Source organism: Panthera onca, chromosome B4 (assembly GCF_046562875.1).
Source record: "Panthera onca isolate mPanOnc1 chromosome B4, mPanOnc1 haplotype 2, whole genome shotgun sequence".
In the NCBI taxonomy this organism is placed as follows: domain Eukaryota; kingdom Metazoa; phylum Chordata; class Mammalia; order Carnivora; family Felidae; genus Panthera; species Panthera onca.
The window spans coordinates 44959464-44984091 of record NC_138345.1 but is presented as its reverse complement, the minus strand read 5'-3'; the positions used below and the strand labels follow the sequence as shown (position 1 = coordinate 44984091).

At 39.5% G+C, this 24628-nt stretch overlaps 1 protein-coding gene and 1 pseudogene across 4 annotated transcripts; one reads left to right on the top strand and one right to left on the bottom strand.

Moving 5' to 3' along the window:
* Window positions 1–1045: 1045 nt before the first annotated feature.
* On the bottom strand, window positions 1046–2147 carry LOC132660372 (small ribosomal subunit protein uS10 pseudogene; annotated as a pseudogene).
* A 1236-nt stretch (window positions 2148–3383) lies between these two features.
* Window positions 3384–12279, top strand: MAGOHB (mago homolog B, exon junction complex subunit). 4 transcript variants are annotated; one of them, XM_060658377.3, is made up of 5 exons: window positions 3384–3570; window positions 7062–7120; window positions 8035–8145; window positions 10117–10199; window positions 11898–12278. In XM_060658377.3, the coding sequence occupies exons 1-5, from the start codon at window positions 3477–3479 to the stop codon at window positions 11995–11997; spliced, it is 447 nt and encodes a 148-aa protein (XP_060514360.1). In that variant the 5' UTR covers window positions 3384–3476; the 3' UTR covers window positions 11998–12278. The 4 variants fall into 4 exon arrangements, with proteins under 4 accessions (XP_060514360.1, XP_060514361.1, XP_060514362.1 ...); XM_060658378.3 differs by having other exon boundaries at window positions 3457–3570; window positions 7018–7120; window positions 11898–12279; XM_060658379.3 differs by lacking the exon at window positions 3384–3570 and adding an exon at window positions 3600–4427 and having other exon boundaries at window positions 11898–12279.
* Window positions 12280–24628: the final 12349 nt, after the last annotated feature.

Below are 24628 nucleotides of genomic sequence, written 5' to 3'. Positions count from 1 at the left end.
GCTCTGAGCAGTCAGCACAGAGCCCGACGCGGGGCTCGAACTCACGGACCGCGAGATCATGACCTAAGCTGAAGTCAGACGCTTAACTGACCGAGCCACCCAGGCACCCCCCATGAAACCTTTACAAAGAAAAAAAATCACTTCCTATTCTCACTAGCCACATTTCAAGTGCTCACAAGCCATTCAGAACATTTCCACATCTGCTTCGTATACCATCCAAGAAGACCACTTTGCAATGCTTATCATGATACAAGAGAGAATGATACAAGAGATTACTTTTTCATATATAAAGGATTAAGTGAATATATTTTCACATTTCACCTTAAAAACCGACAGGGGTTAGAAAGGATTAGTCTTTAGCGCAGAAGTCTTTTTAGGGGATTAGAAACAGTAATTGGCCTACAGATAAAGATCTTACTACCGCATTCCACATGCACTATTGGCATAGTCATAGTTCTGGAACCGGTAGCTCTCTTACGTAAGCATGAAGATGAACATTGGCATGTGAGCCAAAAATCTGATGGATATGTACTGGGGAATGTAAATATATTGAATGAGGCTCCCGGCACAACAAACAAACAAACAAACAAACAAAACAACCCAAATGGATTATTGCCTATATTTTCAGAGATACTATGGAATACGTAGTCAGATTTCTATGGGTTATTCTTGTAGTAAGTACAGTGAACAACTGATCTCGGTTTGCCTGGGTCTTTGCAGGCTTTACAACTGAAAAGTCCCACATCGCAGGAAACTCCTTAGTCCTGGGCAAACCAAAACAGTTAGTCACTTTAGTGTTAAGGGATAGTGCTTTATGTCTCTTGTATATTTTCCATAATGGCAGCAAATAATAGGAACTGAATAACTTTTCTATATTAACATTTATACAATGGTTAATATAGATTTCTACATTGACAGTTATATAAGTGTTAATATAGACTCAACATAATCTGGCCCAGTCTGCCTTTCTAGTCATTCCACTTGTATGAACTTTATGTTCTTTTTTTTTTTTAATTTTTTTTTATAATTTTTTTTAATGTTTATTTTTGAGACAGAGACAGAGCATGAATGGGGGAGGGGCAGAGAGAGAGGGAGATACAGAATCGGAAGCAGGCTCCAGGCTCTGGGCCATCAGCCCAGAGCCCGACGCAGGGCTCGAACTCACGGACTGCGAGATCGTGACCTGAGCTGAAGTCGGACGCTTAACCGACTGAGCCACCCAGGCGCCCCTGAACTTTATGTTCTAACTATAGTGAAGTGTTTGGCTTTCCAGAATCAGGCACTTTCATACCACTGTGCCTTTGTTCAGGCTATTTTCTGCCCTGAATGCTTTCCCTCCCTTTGACCATACACTGAACTTACCCAACAAGGTCCAATTCATATCGTACATCTACACACCCTTCCTTGATACTTCCCTTTCTTCAATTTCCCCTATTCCCCAATAAAGTGGCTTGCTTCTTCTGCTGTACTACCAGCATTTAAAAATTTGCTTTCTTTTCTTTTTTTTTTTAACAACTGATAATCAAGTTATTAAAAAAATTGATTTAAGCATCTGCAGTGGTGAGTTCACCCTCAACTCTTGGCTCAATACTCTTGGAAGTAATCTTGTTTAACAATCTCAAAAGGACTGTGCAAATCAATGAGTCACTTGTAGATCCTCATCTGAAAATGATCCTGAGTCTTAGAACCTTCACCACAAGGAATTTTTCTTGTGGTGAATCTAGCAGGCATCTGAACTGGTCCTTTCACTTTGAGATTCTTTCCCTTTGCATCTCTGATCAAGTCAGCATATACCTTCTCCAAAGATTTTAAGTTGCGTCTGGTTATAATAATTCTAATTCAGTGAATTAGAACCTCTGGTTCCACGGGTGTCTTTATGGTGTCTTTAAAAGCCATGGCTGTGGTGCGGCTTCTTCATGACTGGTTCCTTGGAGAGAGCTAACAGCAGTGAGCTGGGAACAGGAGCGGGCAAGTCCAAAGCTCCTTTGTAGCTGTGACTGTATCTTCCTCAAAAGAGCTAAAAATATTCTTATAATATTTGCTTCCTTGTGCTAATACGTGACTACATGTTTGCTTTCTTTTCTAGACTAAACTTGTAAAGGGCTCTATCATTATTACCAGTGTCTGTCCATTTCTGGCACATAAGAAATCCCTGTATGTTTTTATAAACTAAAAAAAAGTTATTGTTTATTTATTTTTGAGAGAGAGAGAGAGAGAGAGAGAGAGAAGACAAGCGGGTGAGGGACAGACAGGGAGACACAGAATCTGAAGCAGGCTCCTGGCTCCAAGCTGTCAGCACAGAGCCCCACGTGGGGCTCGAACTCATGAACTGTGAGATCATGACCTGAGCCGAAGTCCAATGCTTAACCCACTGGTCCACGCAGGCACCCTTGTTTTCATAAATTTTAAAGCTTATTATATATGTATTATCTCATTTGATCTTCTCAACAAAGATTGACAAAGTTGATCATAGGATATTCATTCAGTTGGTGAACAAACAGGTGTGGACAGTGACTAAGTAACCAAGGTTAGTAGAGCATAAGTGATGGGAATGAATCGCAGGTCTTCTGACTGCCACTCTTTATTTTAAATACTGCTGAGGGTTAAAGGTCACCCAGCAGAATTACTCGGTTGGTAAAAACAGGGTGATCAATAATATTTGAAAAGTAGACTCCGTAAACGTTCCCCTTGTCTTTCCACCTCCTTCAAAACCCATTCCACACTGGAGCATTCTTTCCCCTCCCCAATGTAATTCTTTTCTGGTAAGAAACGTGGGCTAAACCATTTGATCTTCAGTCAAATTGCCAAAACTCCACAGGCTACTGAAGATTAACCCTTGCTGAATGGTACACGTTTTACTATTAAAAGGAACTCTTTTATACCGTGACTTCAGGGATCTTTAGTTTCAATGTGTCTTTCAAATTTCATACCTCTTGTTTGATAGGCTTCTAGCTGTCAGCTAGCTAGCAACCGTGGTGCAAAGGGGGAAATCTCCGGTTAGGAATCTAACTGCAGGAAAGGGTTGTAGTCCAGGTCAACCATTCGGATTCTGGCTTTATCTTTCCTCACTCCACCAGTGAAAGGCGAATTCACGCCACCCCCCCCCCCCCCCCACCCCGTGAGGGCAGGGTGCCGCGAGAATTAGAGACCCAAAAAGTAAAAGCGACTTGCAAACCTGAATTCTCAGCCCATAAAAAAATACTATGACATTTTCACACTTCTGTGTTTTGCTTGTAGCACACGATCTACTTAATTTTGGGGGAAAAAAAATGTTCTTCCAACCTTGCGAAACCAAGTTCAGGTCTCCCCAGTGCCTCCGAGTCTCTCCCGGGAGAACCCGCCTTCCCGCTTTCCTCCGGTCACCGGGGACCAGAAAGGCACGCCCGCCGCGACGCTTTTACCCTGGGCGATGACGTCACTACCAGGCGCCGGGCGGCACGTCGGCCAGGCCTCGGGCGGGCTTCAGGGGGACGAAAATGGCTATGGCCAGTGATTTCTACCTGCGCTACTACGTAGGGCACAAGGGCAAGTTTGGACACGAGTTCCTGGAGTTCGAGTTTCGGCCAGACGGTGAGCAGGGGAGCGGCGCCGCCGCCGAGCGCGCTGCGCGGCTGGGGGAAGCGGAGCGCAGAGGACGCGGAGGGGGCGGGGTGGGCTGAGCCGTCCGCGGTGGGCTGGCGAGCCTGCGGTGGGGGCCGGGGCCACTAGAGCCGAAATACACACGAACGAAAGTCTGTCAGAGGCGTACATTGGTTCCGTGAAGAAAAGAAAATTGATCGGTGTAAATTAATTCAGAAAAATCGAACCCTGCCAGATACTGAAAACTTGGGGGTAAGCAGAATCCTGCATCCAGCGCACCGGAAGGGACCTGAAAAGGCATCTCGTGTACTTGACGTCATACCTGAACATTTTGAAGAACATCCCATCGTGCCGGGGTCCAAGGGATGCTGAAGGTCTTCCGGTGACCAGTTAATTTTCGGACTCCCCGTTCAACCATTGTATTCATTCAGGCCCTGCCTCTCAAGCCACGTGTGTAGGAAAAGGACCTGCTCTAAAGAGGGGAGCTCTTCAGTGTAGAAAAATGAATGTAATGATGTGTTTAGGGTGCTTAAATACAGTAGTTTGCCATAGGATGTGTTAAGAATACAAAAGAGGGGGATGGTTAGGGCTACGTGTAGGAGGCGTCAAGGAAAGCTTCCTAGAGAAGGTAACAGTTGAAATTGCAGCTGGTGCGCAGGGCTGCAGGAGCACTTGTCTCCCGGGTTCCCAAACAGACCAAATCGGAGGCTCATTGTTGACACATCCAAAGGTAGAGAATCTACTGATGGTGAAACAAGAAAGTTTATTTCAGAGAGGCCAGCACCGGAAGACAGCGGACTAGCTTCTCAAATACGTCTCTAAAATGCCAAAAATACTTCCAGGTTTATGTAAGGAAAACGTGGGGCACAGGTGGGTGGGTTGTGTGCCGGTGGACCTTGAATTTTAAATTGATCATTGTCTTGGATTTCAATCCCAGTTGAGGTCTTGCTGGCTCGGGGCAGTCCTTGTTGCTTGAGGGGGTAGTTTTGGTTTCCATTAGGAGATACTTTGCCCTTAGGGTCTTCTGCAGGAGCCGAGAGATAAGCTGGAAGGAGGAACCTAACTAAAAAGTTTGAGATCACAATGGAGGCAGCCGAAGCCCTCTTTCAAGATGAGTCTTTTTTTTTTTTTTTTTTTTAGTTTTTTAACATTTATTTATTTTTGAGAGAGACAACGAGAGAAAGACGGGACGAGTAGGGGAGGGGCAGAGAGAGAGGGAGACACAGAATCCGAAGCAGGCTCCAGGCTCTGAGCTGTCAGCACAGAGCCCCATGCGGGTCTCGAACCCACAAACTGAGAGATCATGACCTGAGCGGAAGTCGGATGCTTAACCGATGGAGCCACCAGGAGCCCCAAATGAGTCTTTAAATGAGAATAGGATGTTCTGGGCCTGTGAGGAAGAAAACCATTCAGACTGCTGAAAATAGCATGAGCAAAGGGTGAACGGTCTGCTGCCGTGTAGGTGCAACATAGTCTATCTTTTGACAGCCCCGTATACTGTACTCTCCTGGCAACCTGGGCAGTCCACCCACCTAGGCTTTTCCTTCTTTGAATACGTGTTATGTGCTGGGCAACAAGTAAATACAAAAATTGAGGATACAGTAATGAATAAGACTCTTTAATTTCCATGAAGGAGTTATGTCTTGGTGGGCGACACAGACATGAAACTAGCCATAAAACAGCGTGGATATTAAGTGGTGCGATATGTTTTGGGCAAAGTTCTGTGGGAGTGAAAGAGTGGAGAAGGGGCGCGTGGGTCGGTTAAGTGTTTGACTCTTGATCACAGCTTAGGTCTTGATCTCAGGGTCGTGTGAGTTTAAACCCCATGTTGGGCTTTACGCTGGGCGTGGAGCCTACTTTAAAAAAAGAAAAAGAAAAAGTAGAGAAGCCTCGTATATTAGGAAAGAGGAAGAGAATCAGACGTTGAAGGAAGAACTCAAGGTAACTACAGCCATGCAATTTAGAAACTGTAATCACTTTATTCTCCCTTGTTCTCCCCATGTCTCTTCTCAATTTAGCTAAGGAGCCAAATTTACCTGAATACTCCATCTGTTCTTTTTTTAGGTGATAATCTTAGTGTCTTTGCCTGTGAACAGCTTTCAGCTTGCCTATATCCTGTTTAGCCAGTCACGTAAATTAAGCAGTCTGATACTATCAGGAAAATTTCATGCCAGGACGGTGGTTCTCATCCAGTAATCTGCCATCACACCATTCTACATACTTCCTTCATTAGTGAGGGGATCACCTCATTAGGGTAACATCAGAGATCAGGACCATATTACATCTGTCCCTGAGCAACTGACTACAGCCATAAGGAGAAGCATGCATCAGGGAGTACAAAAGTCAACGATGGATTAAAATTAACTGTAGGTCAGCTAACAAACTGGCCTACTTTTTATCTAGAAGCATTACATAGCATATGCATCCTAGTGACAGTGCTAAAATATTAGCATTGCCATATTGTATAGAGAACATTTTGGAGTAGTAGGGAAAGCGTGAGTATTGAAAGAAGGTGGATCCAGATCCGAATCTTTGTGTCCCTGGGCAAATAACTGAACTCTTGTTTTCTCAACCATGAATAGATGAAGTACCAATTAGATTAAATGCTCTGGGTAAATCACTTAGGACCAATGAAGACATAAAACATAGGCTTTAAAAGAAATGTTAGTTACTTTTTCAGATTCCCTGTCTAGTTCATGATAATAGCTTAAGCAAATGAGCCTTAAAAGTAACTCTCCTAAAGGGTGCCTGGGTGCCTCAGTTGGTTAAGTGTCGGACCCTTGATCTGGGCTCATGTCATGATCTCGTGGTTCGTGGGACTGAGTCCACATTGGGCTCTGTGCTATCAGCTTGGGATTCTCTCTCTCGGCCCCTCCCCAGCTTGTGCTCCCCCGCCCCCAATAAATAAATAAACTTTAAAAAAAGGCCCTCCAATTATATTGAAGGCATGAAATATTTATTTATTTATTGAAAAAAAATTTTTTAACGTTTATTTATTTTTAAGAGAGAGAGAGAGAGAGACAGAGCATGAGTGGGGTTGGGGCAGAGAGAGAGGGAGACACAGAATCTGAAGCAGGCTCCTGGCTCCAAGCTGTCAGCACAGAGCCCGACGTGGGGCTCGAACTCATGAACCATGAGATCATGACCTGAGCTGAAGTCGGACGCTTAACTGACAGAGCCTCCCAGGTGCCCCAACGGCATGAAATATTTAAAAATTATGTTGAGTACTTAAAAATTCTGTTGAAGGTATGGAATATTTGAAAATGACTAACTTCAGCTTTAGCTAACTTTTTTTTTTTTACCAGCAAATACAGATCTAGCATTGATCTTATGCTAAAAAGGCAGAAACTTTTAATAAAAAAAGTGGTAGTATAAAATGGTCTTTACCTTCAAAATTGCTTACAGTGTCATTTCTTTCTTTCTTTATTTTTTTTTTAGCAGTTTTTGCTGTTATAGATTGAATTTTTTTCCACTCCCCACAGGAAAGCTTAGATATGCCAACAACAGCAACTACAAAAATGACGTCATGATCAGAAAGGAGGTAAGTTCTTTTTGAATGTCTAATTTTTTACATTTAGACCATTTTCTTCAGATCTTTTTTGAATTTACAAAACTACATCTAAGGCTATATTACTATAAAGAAGCCATTTATAGATTTAAAAGGGATTCTATTTAAATTAGATATAACTGTAGCATGTGTAACATCAAAAGAAGCAATCTGAATATAAATTGTAGACCCACCTTTGAACATATGATTTAATTCATTTTGTCTTTATGTCACATTCACTATTTAAAACTAATTGATAGTATTTAAACACAGTATGAATTTTATTTTTTTAAGTTTTTATTCATTTATTGGAGAGAGAGAGAGAGATAAAGAAACCAAGCAAGGGAGGAGCAGAGAGAGAGGGGGAGAAAGAGGATCCAAAGCGGGCTCTGCCCTAGCAGCAGAGAGCCTGATGCGGGGTTCAAACTCATGAACTCCTGAGATCATGACCTGAGCTACCCAGGTGCTAAACACAGTGTGAATTTAAATAAAAGGCTCAAAAGTTAGGGATAAGAAAATGTTCAGAACAGTAGCTGTGATGTCTACTTGTATTTGCCTCTGTTCACCTTATAGATTTTCCCTTATCACCATTAACCACTCAGGTAATTGAGTCCCATGTTATGAAGTCCAGAATCCAGGGTTTTAAAAGGAGGCTAGTGTAAATTACCTTTTTTTTTTTTTTTTTTTTTTTTAATTTGGAGACAAATGTATATTCAAGGAAAGGGCAAGAGAATGAAGAAGAATCCTATGGATGAGTGATTCTCTCTCACCTTGTAATTTTGGAATCAGCATTCGATTCTTCCCTGATACTCCCTTTGAATATTTAGTGTTTGTAACATTGTATGATTATTTCATTCTGAGTTGGGGGAAGAAATAGACATGAGATTTTTACTGGAACTTATTTTCAGGCTTATGTACACAAGAGTGTAATGGAAGAACTGAAGAGAATCATTGACGACAGTGAAATTACAAAAGAAGATGATGCTTTGTGGCCTCCCCCTGACAGAGTTGGCCGACAGGTTGGTGTTTAGTGGTTCTTTAAATGCATACGTCTTAAAAGTTGGTAATATAATTAATTGTTACGTTTCTCCTTATTTATTTAGAATAGACCATTGGTTCTTTGGTTTTCCATTTAGTAGGCACCCGGTAAATCCTGTTTAATTTTGTTTCACTTAGGCTCATTTCCTGTGCTACCTCTGAGTAGTGAAGGAGTCAATGTGTAGCTCAAGATTTAGACCCCTTTCTGACCAGTCCTCTCTCTAGCCTCCCCAGTTAAAGCTATGATGTTTTCACGCTGTTATGAATAATTTCTATTGTGTATTACTTCTATTAGGAATAAGTACAGTGTTTGTTAAATTCAAGACAGGATTCTTATTGACTGTAAAATTTACTTTCTTCATTTTTATAACTTTGAGAACCCTTGTCTGCATCCTTATGCCCAGGAGATGGATTTGATTGGTGTCTTTGTTCGAACTGACCATTGCTTTTGCCTCATATTCCCTTTAGAGTAATTAATGTTTCTCAGAGGGCTTGTGAAGAACTTTGAAGGTTTCATTTCACTCTGTAAAAAGATAGTTTGATTGGGTCTTTTCAGCTCTTGAAGACATGAGATACAATTCCTGGAGAAAGAAACACTTAATTTCACTTTTTTATGTTCCTAAGAATTATACTTTATGTCACCTTCTTTGACTTTATATTACTTTCTTCTAGAAGAAAATGTGGAGAAATCGAATAGATGCTGACATTCTATAGCAGTCACTTAGCTCTTCTGTTTAAAGAAACATTATTTAGGAAAGCAAAGGTAATAGTTAACAGTATTTATTTTATGCATTGAAACACTTTTAAAAAATAAATTTAAATCTCAGTTTGCTTTATGCAATGGGTACATTTGTACTAAAAAACAGACAACAGCAGAAAACCTTTTATCTCTTAGACTCTGGGAGAACCCAGTATTTTATGTACCCACTTGATGATGTGTTTATGTTTTGGTTAGTGGGGAGGGTTAAGCATGTTCCAGAGATCATCCATTGGATCTTTAAGTCAAAGATTTTATGATTGATTGAGAGCCTTAGGTAATTCTCCATGTTGTGTGTGCCATAAACTGTGTGTAATTAGGTCTTTTGATCAGACATATAGCTGAGATTGTCTTTAATGGCATTTGTTATTTAACCTGATAAATCACTACAGACATAGCCTCTTAATCATTGGTTTTAGATTTGCAGATAAAATATAGAGAAAAACTTATCCAGTAATTATGGCACACTGAGAATGTCTACAGTATGTTGTATTTGTTTTAGTAGTGCTTAATTTTAAATGTTTTGTGAAGTCAAACAAGTGTGAGTCTTTCAGTGTTAACAGCCCAGGATTCAAATATGAGTACTATCACTTATTAGTGGTTGTAAATGTTGATGTTTTTCCCTATGCTTTATGAATCTTGTATTTTGCATTTGTCAAATACCCTGATAAGGGTATTTTAGGGATTACAGAGTATGTTTTAAAGTCCCTAGCAGCAGGGCCTCATACACAGTAGATCCCAAAGTGGTGCTGTTAATACTCTGCATTTCTGGTAGAATGGTTAAGTGTGCTTATATTTATTTATTAAAAATAGGTTTTTACCCATATTATTATTTTTACAACATTGTGCTTCAAAGTTATTTCTTTAGTTTTTACGGACATAAGAAATGTTCATGTGTCATTCATATTTATAGTGTTTTCTTTATGAGATCTCTGGAAAGCAATTCTTGGTTGATCCTAATATTGGGGACTCCTGAGCATTCGATGAGGTTTTTATTTTACAGACATAGTTTATGTCTAACAGGTCAAGTTCCTTTTCCTTTTTCTTTTCTTTTTTTTTTTTTTTTTTTTTTTTTTCTCCTCTATGACTGCTAGAAAACTCACAGCTACAATTGGGACCTCTAGGTAACAAGAATACAGACACTTCTGAGATGGAGTTTTATATTAACTACATGAATCTATTTTGTTTTTTTCAGGAACTTGAAATTGTAATTGGAGATGAACACATTTCTTTTACCACATCAAAAATAGGTTCTCTTATTGATGTAAATCAGTCAAAGTGAGTATGTTAAAGTATTTTGACTAAATTGACGTAATTAATTAGAGAGGCTCATTTTAGAACAGTAGCCAGTTTTTTAAGATTATTTCGGTGGCATCCTATCAGTTTATTATGCAGATGTAATTCTAACTTTTATGTCATTAAAGACTTGCTATCAAAGTGGTTAGTGTATTTTTGTGATTATCAAAAGAATGTTAATCTGACAACTGTGTACAATAATGACCACGTTGTAATAGCTATTTTTGGTAAAAGTCTGGGTATCTTTTTACAGAGTTTAAAAGAAATTCTTATTGGATTATATCATTCATTATCACATCATCCTCATCTTTGAATTTAATATTTGAAAGAATTTGAAAAAAGTCATTGTAACTTAAGGATGGTTTTAGCTTCCTCTGTCTTTCCAAGTTTGTTTCCTCTGGGCCTTTGTAGGACATACTGTTGTTTTTGTCTGAAAAATTTCTCTACTTGGAGTTACTTTTCTCTCTTTACCCCTCAAAATGTTTTCTTAGTATTTTGTCCTATCACCCTAAATTGTAATAACTTATTTATTTGCTTTTCTGGCTTGAATATAAACTCCATGAGAACCTTGCTATATCTCCAAAGTTAACACAGTGCCTGGCGCAGGATAGGTGCTTGGTGAATATATGTTAGAGGAAAGGAGAAAGGAATGAATGTATAGTAACTATTAGATACAATAAAGACCGACCAGATACTTTTAAACTAACACATTTATTTCCCCACAGTGGTGAGGATGTGGCTGGCGTTCATATCCTAAGTGGGATTTTAAATTGGTACAGTGTTTTTTGGAAAGCAGTTTGATAATTGTGCATCAAAAGGTGCTAGCATTTTAAATTCATCTTTGACTTAGTAATTCCATTTCTGAGCATCTATTTTAGGGAAATACTGTCAAATAATGAAAATGCTTTATTAGTCATAAAAATGGTCATTGGAGTCTTACTTATAATTGGGGAAAAATCCAACTGTTTAACAAAAAGAGAATTGTTAATTAGAAATCATTTGCGAATTATTTTTCATGTAATGGAAAACAACGTTAAAAAGGGTACAAGGAACAGGGGTCCCTGGGTGGCTTATTCGGTTAAGCATCTGACTTTGGCTCAGGTCGTGATCTCCCGGCTCATGAATTGAGGCCCCAAGTCGGGCCCTGTGCTGACAGCTCAGAGCCTGGAGCCTGCTTCAGATTCTGTGTCTCCCTCTCTCTGCCACTCCCTCACTCGCATTCTGCTTCTCTCTCTCTCTCTTTCTCAAAAATAAACATTTAAAAAATTTTTGTAATCAAAAAGGGCCAGGGAATGCTTTTAGTTATGAAAATAGAGAAATGCCAAAATATTCATAGTTTTTCTGTAAGGAGTGACATTTTATAGTATTATGAGTATTATTTTTTCTATCTTTATAATTATATCTGCTTTATACATTTTTGCTATGTATAGTTCTTACTTTGATAAGAAAATAAATACTTGAGTATGAAATGAATACTGGTGAATAAAATTTATATTTTTTGTAGAAAAGATAGAGAAAGGAAATGAAAATTATTCAGTATGTTCATTTTAGTTGCAGCAAATCCTTCCTTTCTCCTGGATTCCTTTGTTTTGTTTTTTATTTTGTTTTAGGAATTAACTTACAAAATGATATGTTTCATTTTAGGAACAAAAAAGTAACTTTTACCTTTTTAAATTTTAGGGATCCTGAAGGCCTTCGAGTATTTTACTACTTGGTACAGGACCTGAAATGTTTAGTTTTTAGTCTTATTGGATTACATTTCAAGATTAAACCAATCTAAGTTGTATGTTTTTTTAAAAGCTGTTTTTATATTTAATTAAGGGATGGGTTTGTCATTTACAATATTGGGATTTTTATAAATGTGAAACTCTTGTTTTGTATGCCCACTGAAAATAAGAAAATACATAAACAGGCTTAATGGTTATTCTCACTTGGCTCCAAGTGGTTTAGATAGTCCTCACACATATTAAATTCTGTAAATGAAAGCAACTTTTTGTTGAGATTTTGCTCCAATAAAACATATCAAAGCCTGGATGGAGAGTGGTTTTTTTTTTGTTTGTTTGTTTTGTTTTTGTTCTTTTTTCCAGAAGGGTATGTCTTTTTATTCACTTTAAGATAATAAAGAATTGTTATGGTAGGACATCCTATGGCAGAAGTTCTTTCATGCAGCCAGAGTTTCATCCATTAAAGGCAATTACGTGTTACCTTTATTACTTCCATACCTAATGGGACTTAATTTGTTGGTGCCTATAGAAGTTGTTTACAGAAGGTTCTGGATTTTTTACATTTATCACCAACCCCCCAGGGATTATTAAAATTTAAATACTTTTGGTATAATCAATCATGCCTAAAGGGTTACAAGAGTAAAGTCAGCACCCCAAGTTAAACACAGCTTTTATTCTGCCCTTATTCCTTATTTTCACAGTAAATTTTGTAAATAAGATATTTCACAATATATTTGTGTTTCTGTAGGAACTAAATGAGTTCTCAGCATGACAAATTATTAAAAATTTAGGCTTTTACACGCACATGTGTGTGTGTATTTTAATTTCTAATGACCATAGTTTCCACTCGTGATTTTCAGTTCCCTTCAACGTCTTTCTGATAGACTTGGTCTTTCATTATTTCTCTTAGTAAGCATGCCCCTGGTATTGTTCTTTCTCCATCTGAACCCCCACTTTTTAAAGGGGCAGTCCTTGTAGTGACGATTCACTTGCCCCGGGACAGTGAGGATGACCTTATTGGGAAGAATTAGTCTCTGAAGGTGTGCAGTACTCCTGAGCTACATTATCTAGAGAGGTTCTGGCCAGTAAACTTATTTGAGATAATGGAGATGTCCTCTATCTGTAGTTCAGTAAGGTAACCACCAGCTACTATATGTGGCAACTAGTACCTGAGATGTGGCCAGAATAACTGAATTTACAGTCCTATTTAATTAAAAACATTTTTTAAATTTTATTACGAAAAATTTCAAGCATAGAAAATGTTAAAAAAATTGTAAAATGAACACCCGTATGTCAAATCTAGAGTCTATAATTTTTTGTTTTTTTTTTACTGAAGTAAGGCTTATAAATCCTGTCCTGTTGATTTTTGACTTAAGAATGGAATAACTAGTATAATTGGTATCAATAAATAACTTTTTTTTAGTCCTATTTAGTTTTGGTTAAATTTATTTATCTATCTATCTATTTATTTATTTATTTATTTATTTATTATTGTCAAGTTAGCTAACACACAGTGCATACAGTGTGCTCTTGGCTTCGGGAGTAGATTCCCATGATTCATCACTTACATAAAACACCCAGTGCTCATCCCAATGAGTGCCCTCCTCAATGCGCATCACCCATTTTATCCATCCCCCTGTTCTCCCACTCCCTTCCACCCTCAGTTTTTTCTCTAATTAAAAGTCTCTTATGGTTTCCCTCCCTTTCTGTTTGTATCTATCTATCTATCTATCTATCTATTTTTTTTTTTCTCAACTTCCACATATAAGTGAAAACATGATATCTGTCTTTCATGGACTGGCTCCGTTCACTTAGCATAATATTTTACAGTGCCATCCGTGTTGTTGCGAATGGCAAGATTTCATTCTTTTTCATTGCTGAATAGTATTCCATTGTGTGTGTGTGTGTGTGTGTGTGTGTGTGTGTGTTTGTGTGTGTGTATACCACACCTTTATCCATTCATCATTTGATGGACATTTGGGCTCTTTCCATAATTTGGCTATTGTTGATACCATTGCTATAAACATTGGGGTACATGTGCCCCTATAAATCAGCATTCCCTAATCCTTTGGATAAATTCCTAGTAGTGCTATTGCTGGGTCATAGGGTAATTCACATTTTAATTTTTGGAGGAACCTCGACACTGATTTCCAGAGTGCCTGCACCAGTTTGCATTCCCGCCAACAGGACAAGAGGGTTCCCCTTTCTCCACATCCTCACCAGCATCTGTTGTTTCCTGAGTTGTTCATTTTAGCCACTCTGACCGGTGTGAGGTGGTATCTCACTGTGGTTTTGATTTGTATTTCCCTGATGATGAGCAAAGTTGAGCATCTTTTCATGTGTCTGTTAGCCATTTGGAGGTCTTCTTTGGAAAAAATGCCTATTCATGTCTTCTGCCCATTTCTTCACTGGATTATTTGTTTTTTGGGTGTTGAGTTTAGTAAGTTCTTTATAGATTTTGGATACTAACCCTTTTTAAAAACAACTTTTTTTAATGTTTATCTTTATTTTTGAGACAGAGAGCACAAGCAGGGGAGAGGCAGAGAGAGAGGGAGACACAGAATCAGAAGCAGGCTCCAGGCTCTGAGCTGTCAGCACAGAACCAGACGCGGGGCTTGAACTCGTCAACTGGGAGATCATGACCCGAGCCGAAGTCGGACGCTCAACTGACTGAGCCACCCAGGCGCCCCTGGATACTAACCCTTTATCTGATATGTCTTTTGCAAATATCTTCTCCCATTCTGTCAGTTACCTTTTAGTTTTGTTGATTGTTTCCTTTACAGGGCAAAAGCTTTTTATTATGATGAGGTCCAGTAGTTCATTTTTGCTTTTCCTTTGGAGAACATGTCAAGTAAGAAGTTGCTGCGGCCGAGGCAAAAGAGGTTGTTGCCTGCTTTCTCTTCTAGGATTTTGATGATATCCTGTTTCATGTTTCGGTCTTTCATCCATTTTGAATTTATTTTTGTGTATGGTGTAAGAAAGTAGTCCAGTGTTGTTCTTCTGCATATTGTTGTTCAGTTCTCCCAGCACCATTTGCCAAAGAGACTGTCTTTTTTCCATTGGATACTCTTTTCTGTTTGTTGAAGATTGGTTGGCCATACATTTGTGGGTCCACTTCTGGGTTCTTTATTCTATCCCATTGGGCTGTGTGTCTGTTTTTGTGCCGATACCATACTGTCTTGATGATTACAGCTTTGTAGTAGAGGCTAACGTCCAGGATCGTGATGCTTCCAGCTTTTGTTTTCTTTTCCAACATTACTTTGGCTATTTGGGGTCTTTTGTGCTTCCATATAAATTTTAAGATTGTTTGTTCTAGCTTTGAGAAGAATACCGATGCAATTTTGATTGGATTGCACTGAATGTGTAGATTGCTTTGGGTAGTACGGACATTTTAACAATACTTGTTCTTCCAATCCATGAGCATGGAATGTTTTTCCATTTCTTTGTGTTTTCAATTTCTTTCATAAGCTTTCTATAGTTTCCAGTGTACAGATCTTTTACCTCTTTGTTTAGGTTTATTCCTAAGCATCTATGGTTCTTAGTGCAATTGTCGATTCCCTGATACCTCTGTTGTTTCATTATTGTTGAATAAAAATGCAACCGATATCTCTACATTGATTTTATGTCCTGCAACTTTGTTGAATTCATGTATCCGTTTTAGCAGTTTTTTGGTGGAGACTTTCGGGTTTTCCATGTAGAGTATTATGTTATCTGTGAAGAATGAAAGTGTGACTTCTTTGCCAATATGGATGCCTTTTATTTCATTTTGTTGTCTGATTGCTGAGGTTAGGACTTCCAACACTATGTTATACAACAGTGGTGAGAGTGGATATCCCTGTCATTTCCTGATCTCAAGGGGAAAGCTCTCAGTTTTTCCCCTTTGAGGATGATATCAGCTGTGGGCCTTTCATATATGGCTTTTATGATGTTAAGGTATGTTCCTTCTATCCTGACTTTCTTGAGGGTTTTTATTAAGAAAGGATGCTGTATTTTGTCACATGCTTTCTCTGCATCTATTGGCTGGATCGTATGGTTCTTACCCTTTCTTCTATTAATGTGATGTATCACATTGATTGATTTGTGAATATTGAACCAGTCCTGTAGCCCAGGAATGAATCCCACTTGATCATGGTAAATAATTCTTTTAATATACTGTTGAATTTGATTTGCTAGTATCTTGTTGGGAATTTTTGCATCCATGTTCATCAGGGATATTGGCCTGTAATTCTCCTTTTTAGTGGGGTCTTTGACTGGTTTGGGTATAAAGGTAATGCTGGCCTCATACAATGAGTCTGGAAGTTTTCCTTCTGTTTCTATTTTTTTGGAACAGTGTGAGAAGAATAGGTACCATGACTGGTTTAAATGTTTGGTAGAATTCCCCTGGGAAGGCATCTAGCCTAGGACTCTTAAATGTTGGGAGATTTTTGATAACCAGTTCAATTTCTTCACTGGTTGTGGGTCTGTTCAAGTTTTCTATTTCTTCCTATTTGAGTTTTGGTAGCGTGTGAATGTCTAGGAAGTTGTCCATTTCTTCTAGGTTATCCAGTCTGTTGGCATATAATTTTTCATCGTATTCTCTAATAATTGTTTGTATTTCTGTGGTATTGGTTGTAATCTCTCCTCTTTCATTCGTGATTTTATCTGTTTAGGTCCTCTTTCTTTTCTTTTTGAGAAGTCTGGCTGGGGGTTTATTGATTTTGTTTATTTTTTCAAAAAACCAGCTCTTAAATTCATTGATAGGTTCTACTGTTTGTTTGTTTTTGGATTCTATATTGTTTATTTCTGCTCTAATCCTTATTATTTCTCTTCTTCTGCTGGCTTTGGGGTTTCTTTGCTGCTCTGTTTCTAGTTCCTGTAGGTGTGAGGTTAGATTCTGTATTTGGGATTTTTCTTGCTTTTTGAGATAGGTCTGATTTATGATGTATTTTCCTTTTAGGATTGCCTTTGCTGCATGCCAAAGGGTTTGGACTGTCATGTTTTCATTTTTATTTGCTTCCATATATTTTTAAAGTTCTTTAATTTCCTGATTGACCCATTCATTCCTTAGTAGGATATTTTTTTTCTTTCTTTCTTTCTGTCTAATTTTTTAAATTTATTTTTTTAAATTTACATCCAAATTAGCATATAGTGCAACAATGATTTCAAGAGTAGATTCCTTAATGCCCCTTACCCATTTAGCCAATCCCCCCTCCCACAACCCCTCCAGTAACCCTCTGTTTGTTCTCCATATTTAAGAGTCTCTTATGTTTTGTCCCCCTCCCTGTTTTTATATTATTTTTGTTACCCTTCCCTTATGTTTATCTGTTTTGTCTCTTAAAGTCCTCACATGAGTGAAGTCCTATGATATTTGTCTTTCTCCGACTAATTTGGCTTAGCATAATACCCTCTGGTTCCATCCATGTAGTTGCAAATGGCAAGATTTCATTCTTTTTGATTGCCGAGTAATACTCCATTGTATATATATATACCACATCTTCTCTATCCATTCATCCATTGATGGACATTTGGGCTCTTTCCATACTTTGGCTACTGTTGATAGTGCTGCTATAAACATGGGGGTGCGTGTGTCCCTTTGAAAACAACACACCTGTATCCTGTGGATAAATGCCTAGTAGTGCAATTGCTGGGTCGTAGGGTAGTTCTATTTTTAGTTTTGTGAGGAACCTCCATACTGTTTTCCAGAGTGGCTGCACCAGTTTGCATTCCCACCAGCAGTGCAAAAGAGATTCTCTTTCTCCGCATCCTCGCCAACATCTGTTGTTGCCTGAGTTGTTAATGTTAGCCATTCTGACAGGTGTAAGGTGGTGTCTCATTGTGGTTTTGATTTGTATTTCCCTGATGATGATGCTGGTGATGCTGAGCATTTTTTCATGTGTCATCCCTGGTGATGCTGAGCATTTTTTCACGTGTCAGTTGGCCATTTGGATGTCTTCCTTGGAGGAATGTTTATTCTTGTCTTCTGCCCATTTCTTCACTGGACTATTTGTTTTTTTGGTGTTGAGTTTGATAAGTTCTTTATAGATTTTGGATCCTAACCCTTTATCTGATATGTCCTTTTATATGGTATGGCTCAGTCCTTTTATATTCGTTGAGGGTTGTTTTGTGACTCAGTATGTGATCTTTTTTGGAGAATGTTCAACATGCATTTGAGAAGAATGTGTATTCTGCTTCTTTTCAATGAAAAATCTGAATATACCTGTTAAGTCCATCTGGTCCAGTGTATTATTTAGAGCCATTGTTTCCTTAGTGATATTCCGCCTAGATGATCTTTCCATTGTTGTAAGTGGAGTATTAAAGTCCCCTACAATCACGGTATTGTTGTCTATACATTCATTTATGTTTATGATTAATTGATTCATATATTTGGGGGTTATTATGTTCAGGGCATCAACATTTACAGTTGTTAGCTCTTCTTGATGGATAGACCCCTTAATTATGATATAATGCTCTTCTTCATCTCTTGTTATAGTCTTTGTTTTAAAATCTAGTTTGTTTGATATAAATATGCCTACTCTAGCTTTCTTTTGACATCCTGTAGCGTGATAGTTCTCCATCCCCTCACAATCTGCAGGTGTCCTCAGGTATAAAATGAGTGTCTTGTAGGAAGCATAGAGATGCGTCTTGTTTTTTTATCCATTCTGATATCCTATGTCTTTTGATTGGGACATTTAGTCCATTTACATTTAGAGTGATTATTGAAAGATACGGGTTTAGTGTCATTGTGTTATCTGTAGGTTTTGTGCTTGTGATGTTGTCTCTGGTCCTTTGTAGGTTTTGCTGCTTTCCACTCATAGAGTCCCCTTCAGGATGTCCTGCAGGGCTGGTTTAGTGGTCATGAACTCCTTCAGTTTTTGTTTGTCTGGGAAAGCCTTTATCTCTCCTTCTATTCTAAATGACAGCCTTGCTGGAAAAAGGATTTTTGGCTGCATATTTTTCCTAGTCAGCACACTGAATATTTCCTACCACTCCCTCTGGCCTGCAAGTTTCAGTGGACAGGTCTGCTACTACCCTTATGTGTCTACCCTTGTAGGTTAAGGTCTGATTTTCCCTAGCTGCTTATGAGAATTCTCTTTTCATTTGTGTATTTTCTCAGTTTCACTATGATATGTCATGGTGTTGATCTGTTTTTGTTGATTCTGAAGGGAGTTCTCTGTGCCTCCCGGATTTGGATGCCTGTTTCTTCCCCAGATTAGGGATGTTCTCAGCTATAATTTGCTGAAATAAACCTTCTGCCCCTTTCTTCCTCTTATGGAACTCCTATGATATGAATATTATTTTGTTTCATTGAGTCACTTAGGTCTCTGATTCACCCCTGTGGTCTATTAATTTCTTTTCTCACCTTTTCTCAGCTTCTTCCTTTTCCATAATTTTATCTTCTATTTCACTTATTCTCTCCCCTGCTTCTTCCATCCTTGCTGTCACTATATCTAGTTTATTTTGCATCTCATTTACAACATTTCCTAATTCATCGTGACTATTTCTTAGGTCCTTGATCTCTGCAGCAGTATATTCTCTGCCGTCTTCTATGCTTTTTTCAAGCCCAGCTATTAGTCTTATGGGTACTATTCTACATTCTTGATCAGATATGTTGTTTCTATCTGTTTTGAGCAATTTTCTGGCTGTCATTTCTTCTTGGAATTTCTGTTGAGAAGAATTCTTCCCTTTCATCATTTTGGCTAGTTTTCTGTCCTTTACATGTTTTAATAGCTTGTTATGTGTCCTGCACTTGCGAGTACTACTATATTAAAAAGGACTGTCCAGGGTCTGGCACTTCAGGAAATGTTTTTGGAGTGTGTTATGTGCACTCCGTTGTTGTGCCTTGGCTGCTGTATCTCACTACTTCTAGTGGTGTATTGGACCGCCCACCAGGTATGCTTTGATTTTTCATTGAAGCAACCCTGGAAAGGAGGACAAGGTGGGGGGAAGAAACCTTATTGCAAACTAAGAGATAAATGATTAGGGTGGATAGAGAGAGCAGTCAGAGAATCAAATAATTTATAGGGCTTAATCCAGAAAGAGATGAAAATAAAGAAGAAGGAGATACAGAAAAGGTGTAAAAAGAATATGGCAAAAGGTCTGATTACACAAACAACCAGACCAAGAAAGAAAAAAAGAGAGAGAGAGAGAGAGAGAGAGAGAGAGAAAAGAAAGAAAAAAATGCATAATAAGAATCGACTAAAAATCAAATCAGAAACTTCAAGTCTGAATCCATGGGAGGCAGAAAAAAATTAGGAGAGCAGAAAGATAAGGCAGGGAAAAAGAAGAAAGAAAAAGAAGAAAAAAATAATTAAAAAAAGAAAGAAGAAAACAACAACAACAACAACAATAACAAAAACAGACTCACATACAAAACCACAGGACAGTTGTCCAGTGGTGCCTTGGACCCCGTGGCTGTGCTCGTCTGGAAGAGGGGCCTACTGGTTCCGTGAGTGTCAATCTCACTCCTGGAGAAAAGCCATTGCTAGCCTCGGAGGGGTGAGGTTTGGTGTTAGTGGGTCCTGCCTCCACTGGGTGCCCCCTGCACTGGGTGCCGCTATCTTGTTCCCTTAAGCCCCACTGTGTTGGTGACGGGGAGGAAAATGGTGACACCCTAGTCCTCCCCCTGCACTGGGTGTCTCGAAACACACTGTTCAGGCAGTGCTCCCTGAGCAGCATGGGCGGGAGCAGGCCGGGTTTGTCCGGCTCCCCAGTCTCCCTGCGTCCTGGGCACTCTACTGGGATTCAAAACTCGGTGGTTTAAAGGATCCCACTCTGCACGGACCGAGAATAGCACTACTCCGCCCGGTGGACAACGGGCCTCTGCCTGGCGCCTGCAGCGTCTTGTTCTTGAAGCATTAGTAAACCCTCTTCTCACAGCACTGCATGGAGGGGACAGCTTTCTTGCAGTGCGCCCCCAGAGCATTACCAAGCCGGGGGCTGGCTCTCCTCCCCACCAGGTGCACGCAGGGCAGCCCGCAGGCAGTGGCTCTGGCCCGGAGATAGTCCTGCAACCCTGAAATCTCTGATCTTCACTCCTGGGCTGCTTGCAAAGTAGAAACTGTCTCTCATCTCTCTTTGTATTCTTGTTTCCTGGACCGTGGTCCAGAGAGGTTTTTCTCTTATTCAAATACAATCCCACACTTCCATAGCCTCTTTCTGCTCCTTTTGTTTCTCCACCGACAGGGTTACCTCCCTCTTCCTTGCCTCCGCAGCCACCCGATTGGTCTCTCCCAATTCACTAAATGCACCTCTGAACTGCCAAGCTTCTCTCTAGCTCCTGGAGAGGTTTCTGTCCGACTGCAGCCTGGATTCCTGGAATTCCAAGTGATCTCAATACTGCCGAGTTTGAGGGAGGAGGGAAGTTCTGGTATCCCTTTTGTTGACTCCTCCCTCTTGATTAAATTTAGGTAGCCAGTGTCCCTTGTGGCTATCCTTTGGACAATGTAGCTCTAAAGCACGTCTTGGTAGCCTGTTTGCCTTGGAGTACCGTCTGGTCTTTCACACTGCATAAACAGGCATGAACACGAATGGGCATCCTCTTCAGGTTTGCTCTGGAACGTCACCTGATCTCCACGGTGCAAGACTATACTGTCTTCACCTGCTGGTCTCTTATGAAAATAAGCATATCTTCTTAAGTTGTAGACCTTGGTGGATATGCAATGTAAAGTCATAAAGTCATGTTATAATTTTCTTAGACGTCAGTCTCCAGGAGGAAGGGAAAAACAAATTGCTCTGTTAACCTTCTGTAGGGCCACAATTTTTGGTTGCTCCTTGAGAGAATCTTTATTCTGAGTCTCCTGAGGAAGACATTGACTAAAATGATGAAGATTGAGGGAGTTGGGGGAAATAGTCCTTAGATTAAAAAAAGCCTCTAATGTATTAACTCTGTTTTCATTCTCTGACTTCCCTCTAGCGCTGACTCACTTGTTATGCTCTGTTTCCACTATCTACTGTGTTTCTCATGTTCAAACCAAGATTGGAGGATAGGTCATTAGGATAAATACTTTATATTGTTTCTGGCTTTCATGTACCCTGTTTGAACTGGCTCTCCTTGATGGTAAGTTGCTAGCGGACAAGGATCACTAAAAACTAAATTGTGTACTAATTTTATGTGAAACCAGATTGTTATAGCACTCAGGTCAGCAGATACATGTTCCCTTTCCCCTCTCCCCATAAAAAAAGAGACCTCTTACAATAATCAAAGTATTCCTAAGTATTGGTTCTGTGCCCCGTCCCTCCTTTTGTTCCTTTTTGGGATGGAGTGTCACCACCCAGCACCTAGCACAGTCTTTTCCATAGAGTAGGTGCTTTGTAACAGTTGATTGAGCTTGTTGTCTTTTGTACTTCCTGCCTTCAGATTATGTGTCTTTGTAACTTAGTCTGAGGTGGAAGGGACTCATTTCTGCCACTGTGCAAACCTTCCAACTGCCATGAATTTTGCATACACACATACCTCTGCCACAGAGCTGTATATTCAAATACCTCGGAACAGGATGTGTCTTTTGGATGTGGTCCCACTGCGATTCTAATTTTCTCATGTATGGTCCAAGTAGAGCACTTTAATTTTGTTCAGCCAAGGAATAGATAAATGGCCCTGCAAAGAGGACCGGCGAGAATTCTTTATTTTAGTTTCTAGGTTTTGCACCTCTGCTTCTTACAGTTAAGAGTACATGCGGATACTTCATCGATGTCAGACTGAGTTTATTCATGTGGACATTTTTAATGTAAATGAGAGCTGAGATTATTTTGTGTATCCATCATTAGACCATTTTGTTTGAGACCTGTGAACATGGGTTGTGCTGTAAGTTCAACCAGTGATCCCTGTGATTTTTTTTTAAAGATTTTTTGGGGGGGAGCAATTTTCGGTTCACAGCCAAATGAGAGGAAGGTACAGAGATTTCCCATATACTCTAGCTGCCCACATGCACAGCCTTCTCTGTTATCAGCATCTCTCAGCAGAGTGGCACATTTGTTATATTTGATGAGTCTCCACTGACATATCATAACCGCTTAAAACCCATAGTTTGTTTACATTAGGGTTCACTCTTGGCAGTGTGCGTTCTGTGAGTTTGGGCAAATGTATAATGACCATATATCCATCATTCTGGTCTCAGAGCTAGTATTTTCACCACCCTAAAATTCCCCTGGGCTCTATTCTATTTCTCCCTACTCTCATCCCCTGGCAACTGCTACTCTTTGTATTGTCTCCATAGTTTTATCTTTTCCAAAGTGTCATAGTTGGAATCAGACAATATGTAGCCTTTTCAGATTGACTTCTTTTACTTGGTAATACACATTTGAGTTTCCTTTATGTCTTTTCATGGCTTGATAGTTCATTTCTTACTAAGTTTCCTTCGTGTCTTTTCATGGCTTGATAGCTCATTTCTTAGCGCTGAATATTCCATTGCTTGGATGGACCACGGTTTATCCTTTTATCTAGTGAAGCACCTCTCAGTTGCTTCCAAGTTTTGGCAATTGTGAATAAGGCTCCTATACACATCTATGGGCAGTTTTAATAGTTGGCTTCTTAGCATTATATGGTAATGAGCTAGAATAGAAAATCCACAGAATTTAATAAAAATAAAGAGCAAAGGTAAATGAATGGTTTGAGGGTGAGCTTAGAGTCTGAACTGTGTGATATAGTGGAGGGAACACTAATTCAAACATCTAACTTCTTAATTGTGCCACTACTTTGCAGAGCTATTTTCCCTTCAACCCATGAACAGACTTTATCCTTTAGTGGCACAGAGCCCAAATAGCAACCTGAAATCCTTTTTTTTTCTTTTCCCATAATTTTTTCATGCTTACTTATTTCCTGAGACGGTCTTCTCATTTAGGTATTTAGAAATTGGAGGAAGGATGGGTACTGTTTGATTGACTGCTGGAGGGCAATTGGGCCAATATCAAAGATTTTGACTCTAGAGTGTTAGAACAGTTTTTATTGTAAAGACAAGAAGGACAAATGAGGTACTAGTCAGGGGAACAGGAACCTTCAAATGAAGTCTTTTGAGTTTTTACAACAAGAGCCAGAAGTCGCTCAGTGTCATGAAGTTTAGGCATTAAGTCTAACAACCGTGGAGGTGGGAATCTTGGCTAGGTGAGGTCCACTTCTCAGGAGAGGGAGGAAGACCATCTTTTCGTAGGAACTAGTGTTTATGCTAGACATACTTCACGTTCAAGAGGAGAAACAGCATGCTGCTGTGAAATGATAAGCCGCTGAGGTTTGACGGTGTGACCAGAAAGCTGGAAGGTGTGACTAGAAGCCGTGATCTAAGCTCCTAGCTGACAAAGTGAATATTGCCAGTAGGGGTTGAGGTAAGTTGTGTGGTTTCCCAAATGGAAAAAGGCTTTGCAGCCAAGCAGCCAGGAAGTAAGTAAACAAATGCTTTGTATATACATATGTTTTATGTATTATGTGTCTTTTGAGCAAAAGTGAATTCAGAAGACCTCTCACTGGCTTCTCTCTAAAATGGAAAAATCTAGATTTTATAGTCAATTTCTCTTTTTTTTTTTTTTTTTTTTTTAATTTTTTATTTTTGGGACAGAGAGAGACAGAGCATGAACGGGGGAGGGGCAGAGAGAGAGGGAGATACAGAATTGGAAACAGGCTCCAGGCTCCGAGCCATCAGCCCAGAGCCTGACGCGGGGCTCGAACTCGCGGACCGCGAGATCGTGACCTGGCTGAAGTCGGACGCTTAACCGACTGCG

Bases quoted from the DNA above. Each gene is read 5' to 3' on its own strand.
- MAGOHB (XM_060658377.3), top strand. From the start codon at position 3,477: ATGGCTATGGCCAGTGATTTCTACCTGCGCTACTACGTAGGGCACAAG. The intron at 3,571-7,061 runs GTGAGCAGGGGA...CACTCCCCACAG, and splicing joins GTTCGAGTTTCGGCCAGACG to GAAAGCTTAGATATGCCAAC. The intron at 10,200-11,897 runs GTGAGTATGTTA...TTTAAATTTTAG, and splicing joins ATTGATGTAAATCAGTCAAA to GGATCCTGAAGGCCTTCGAG.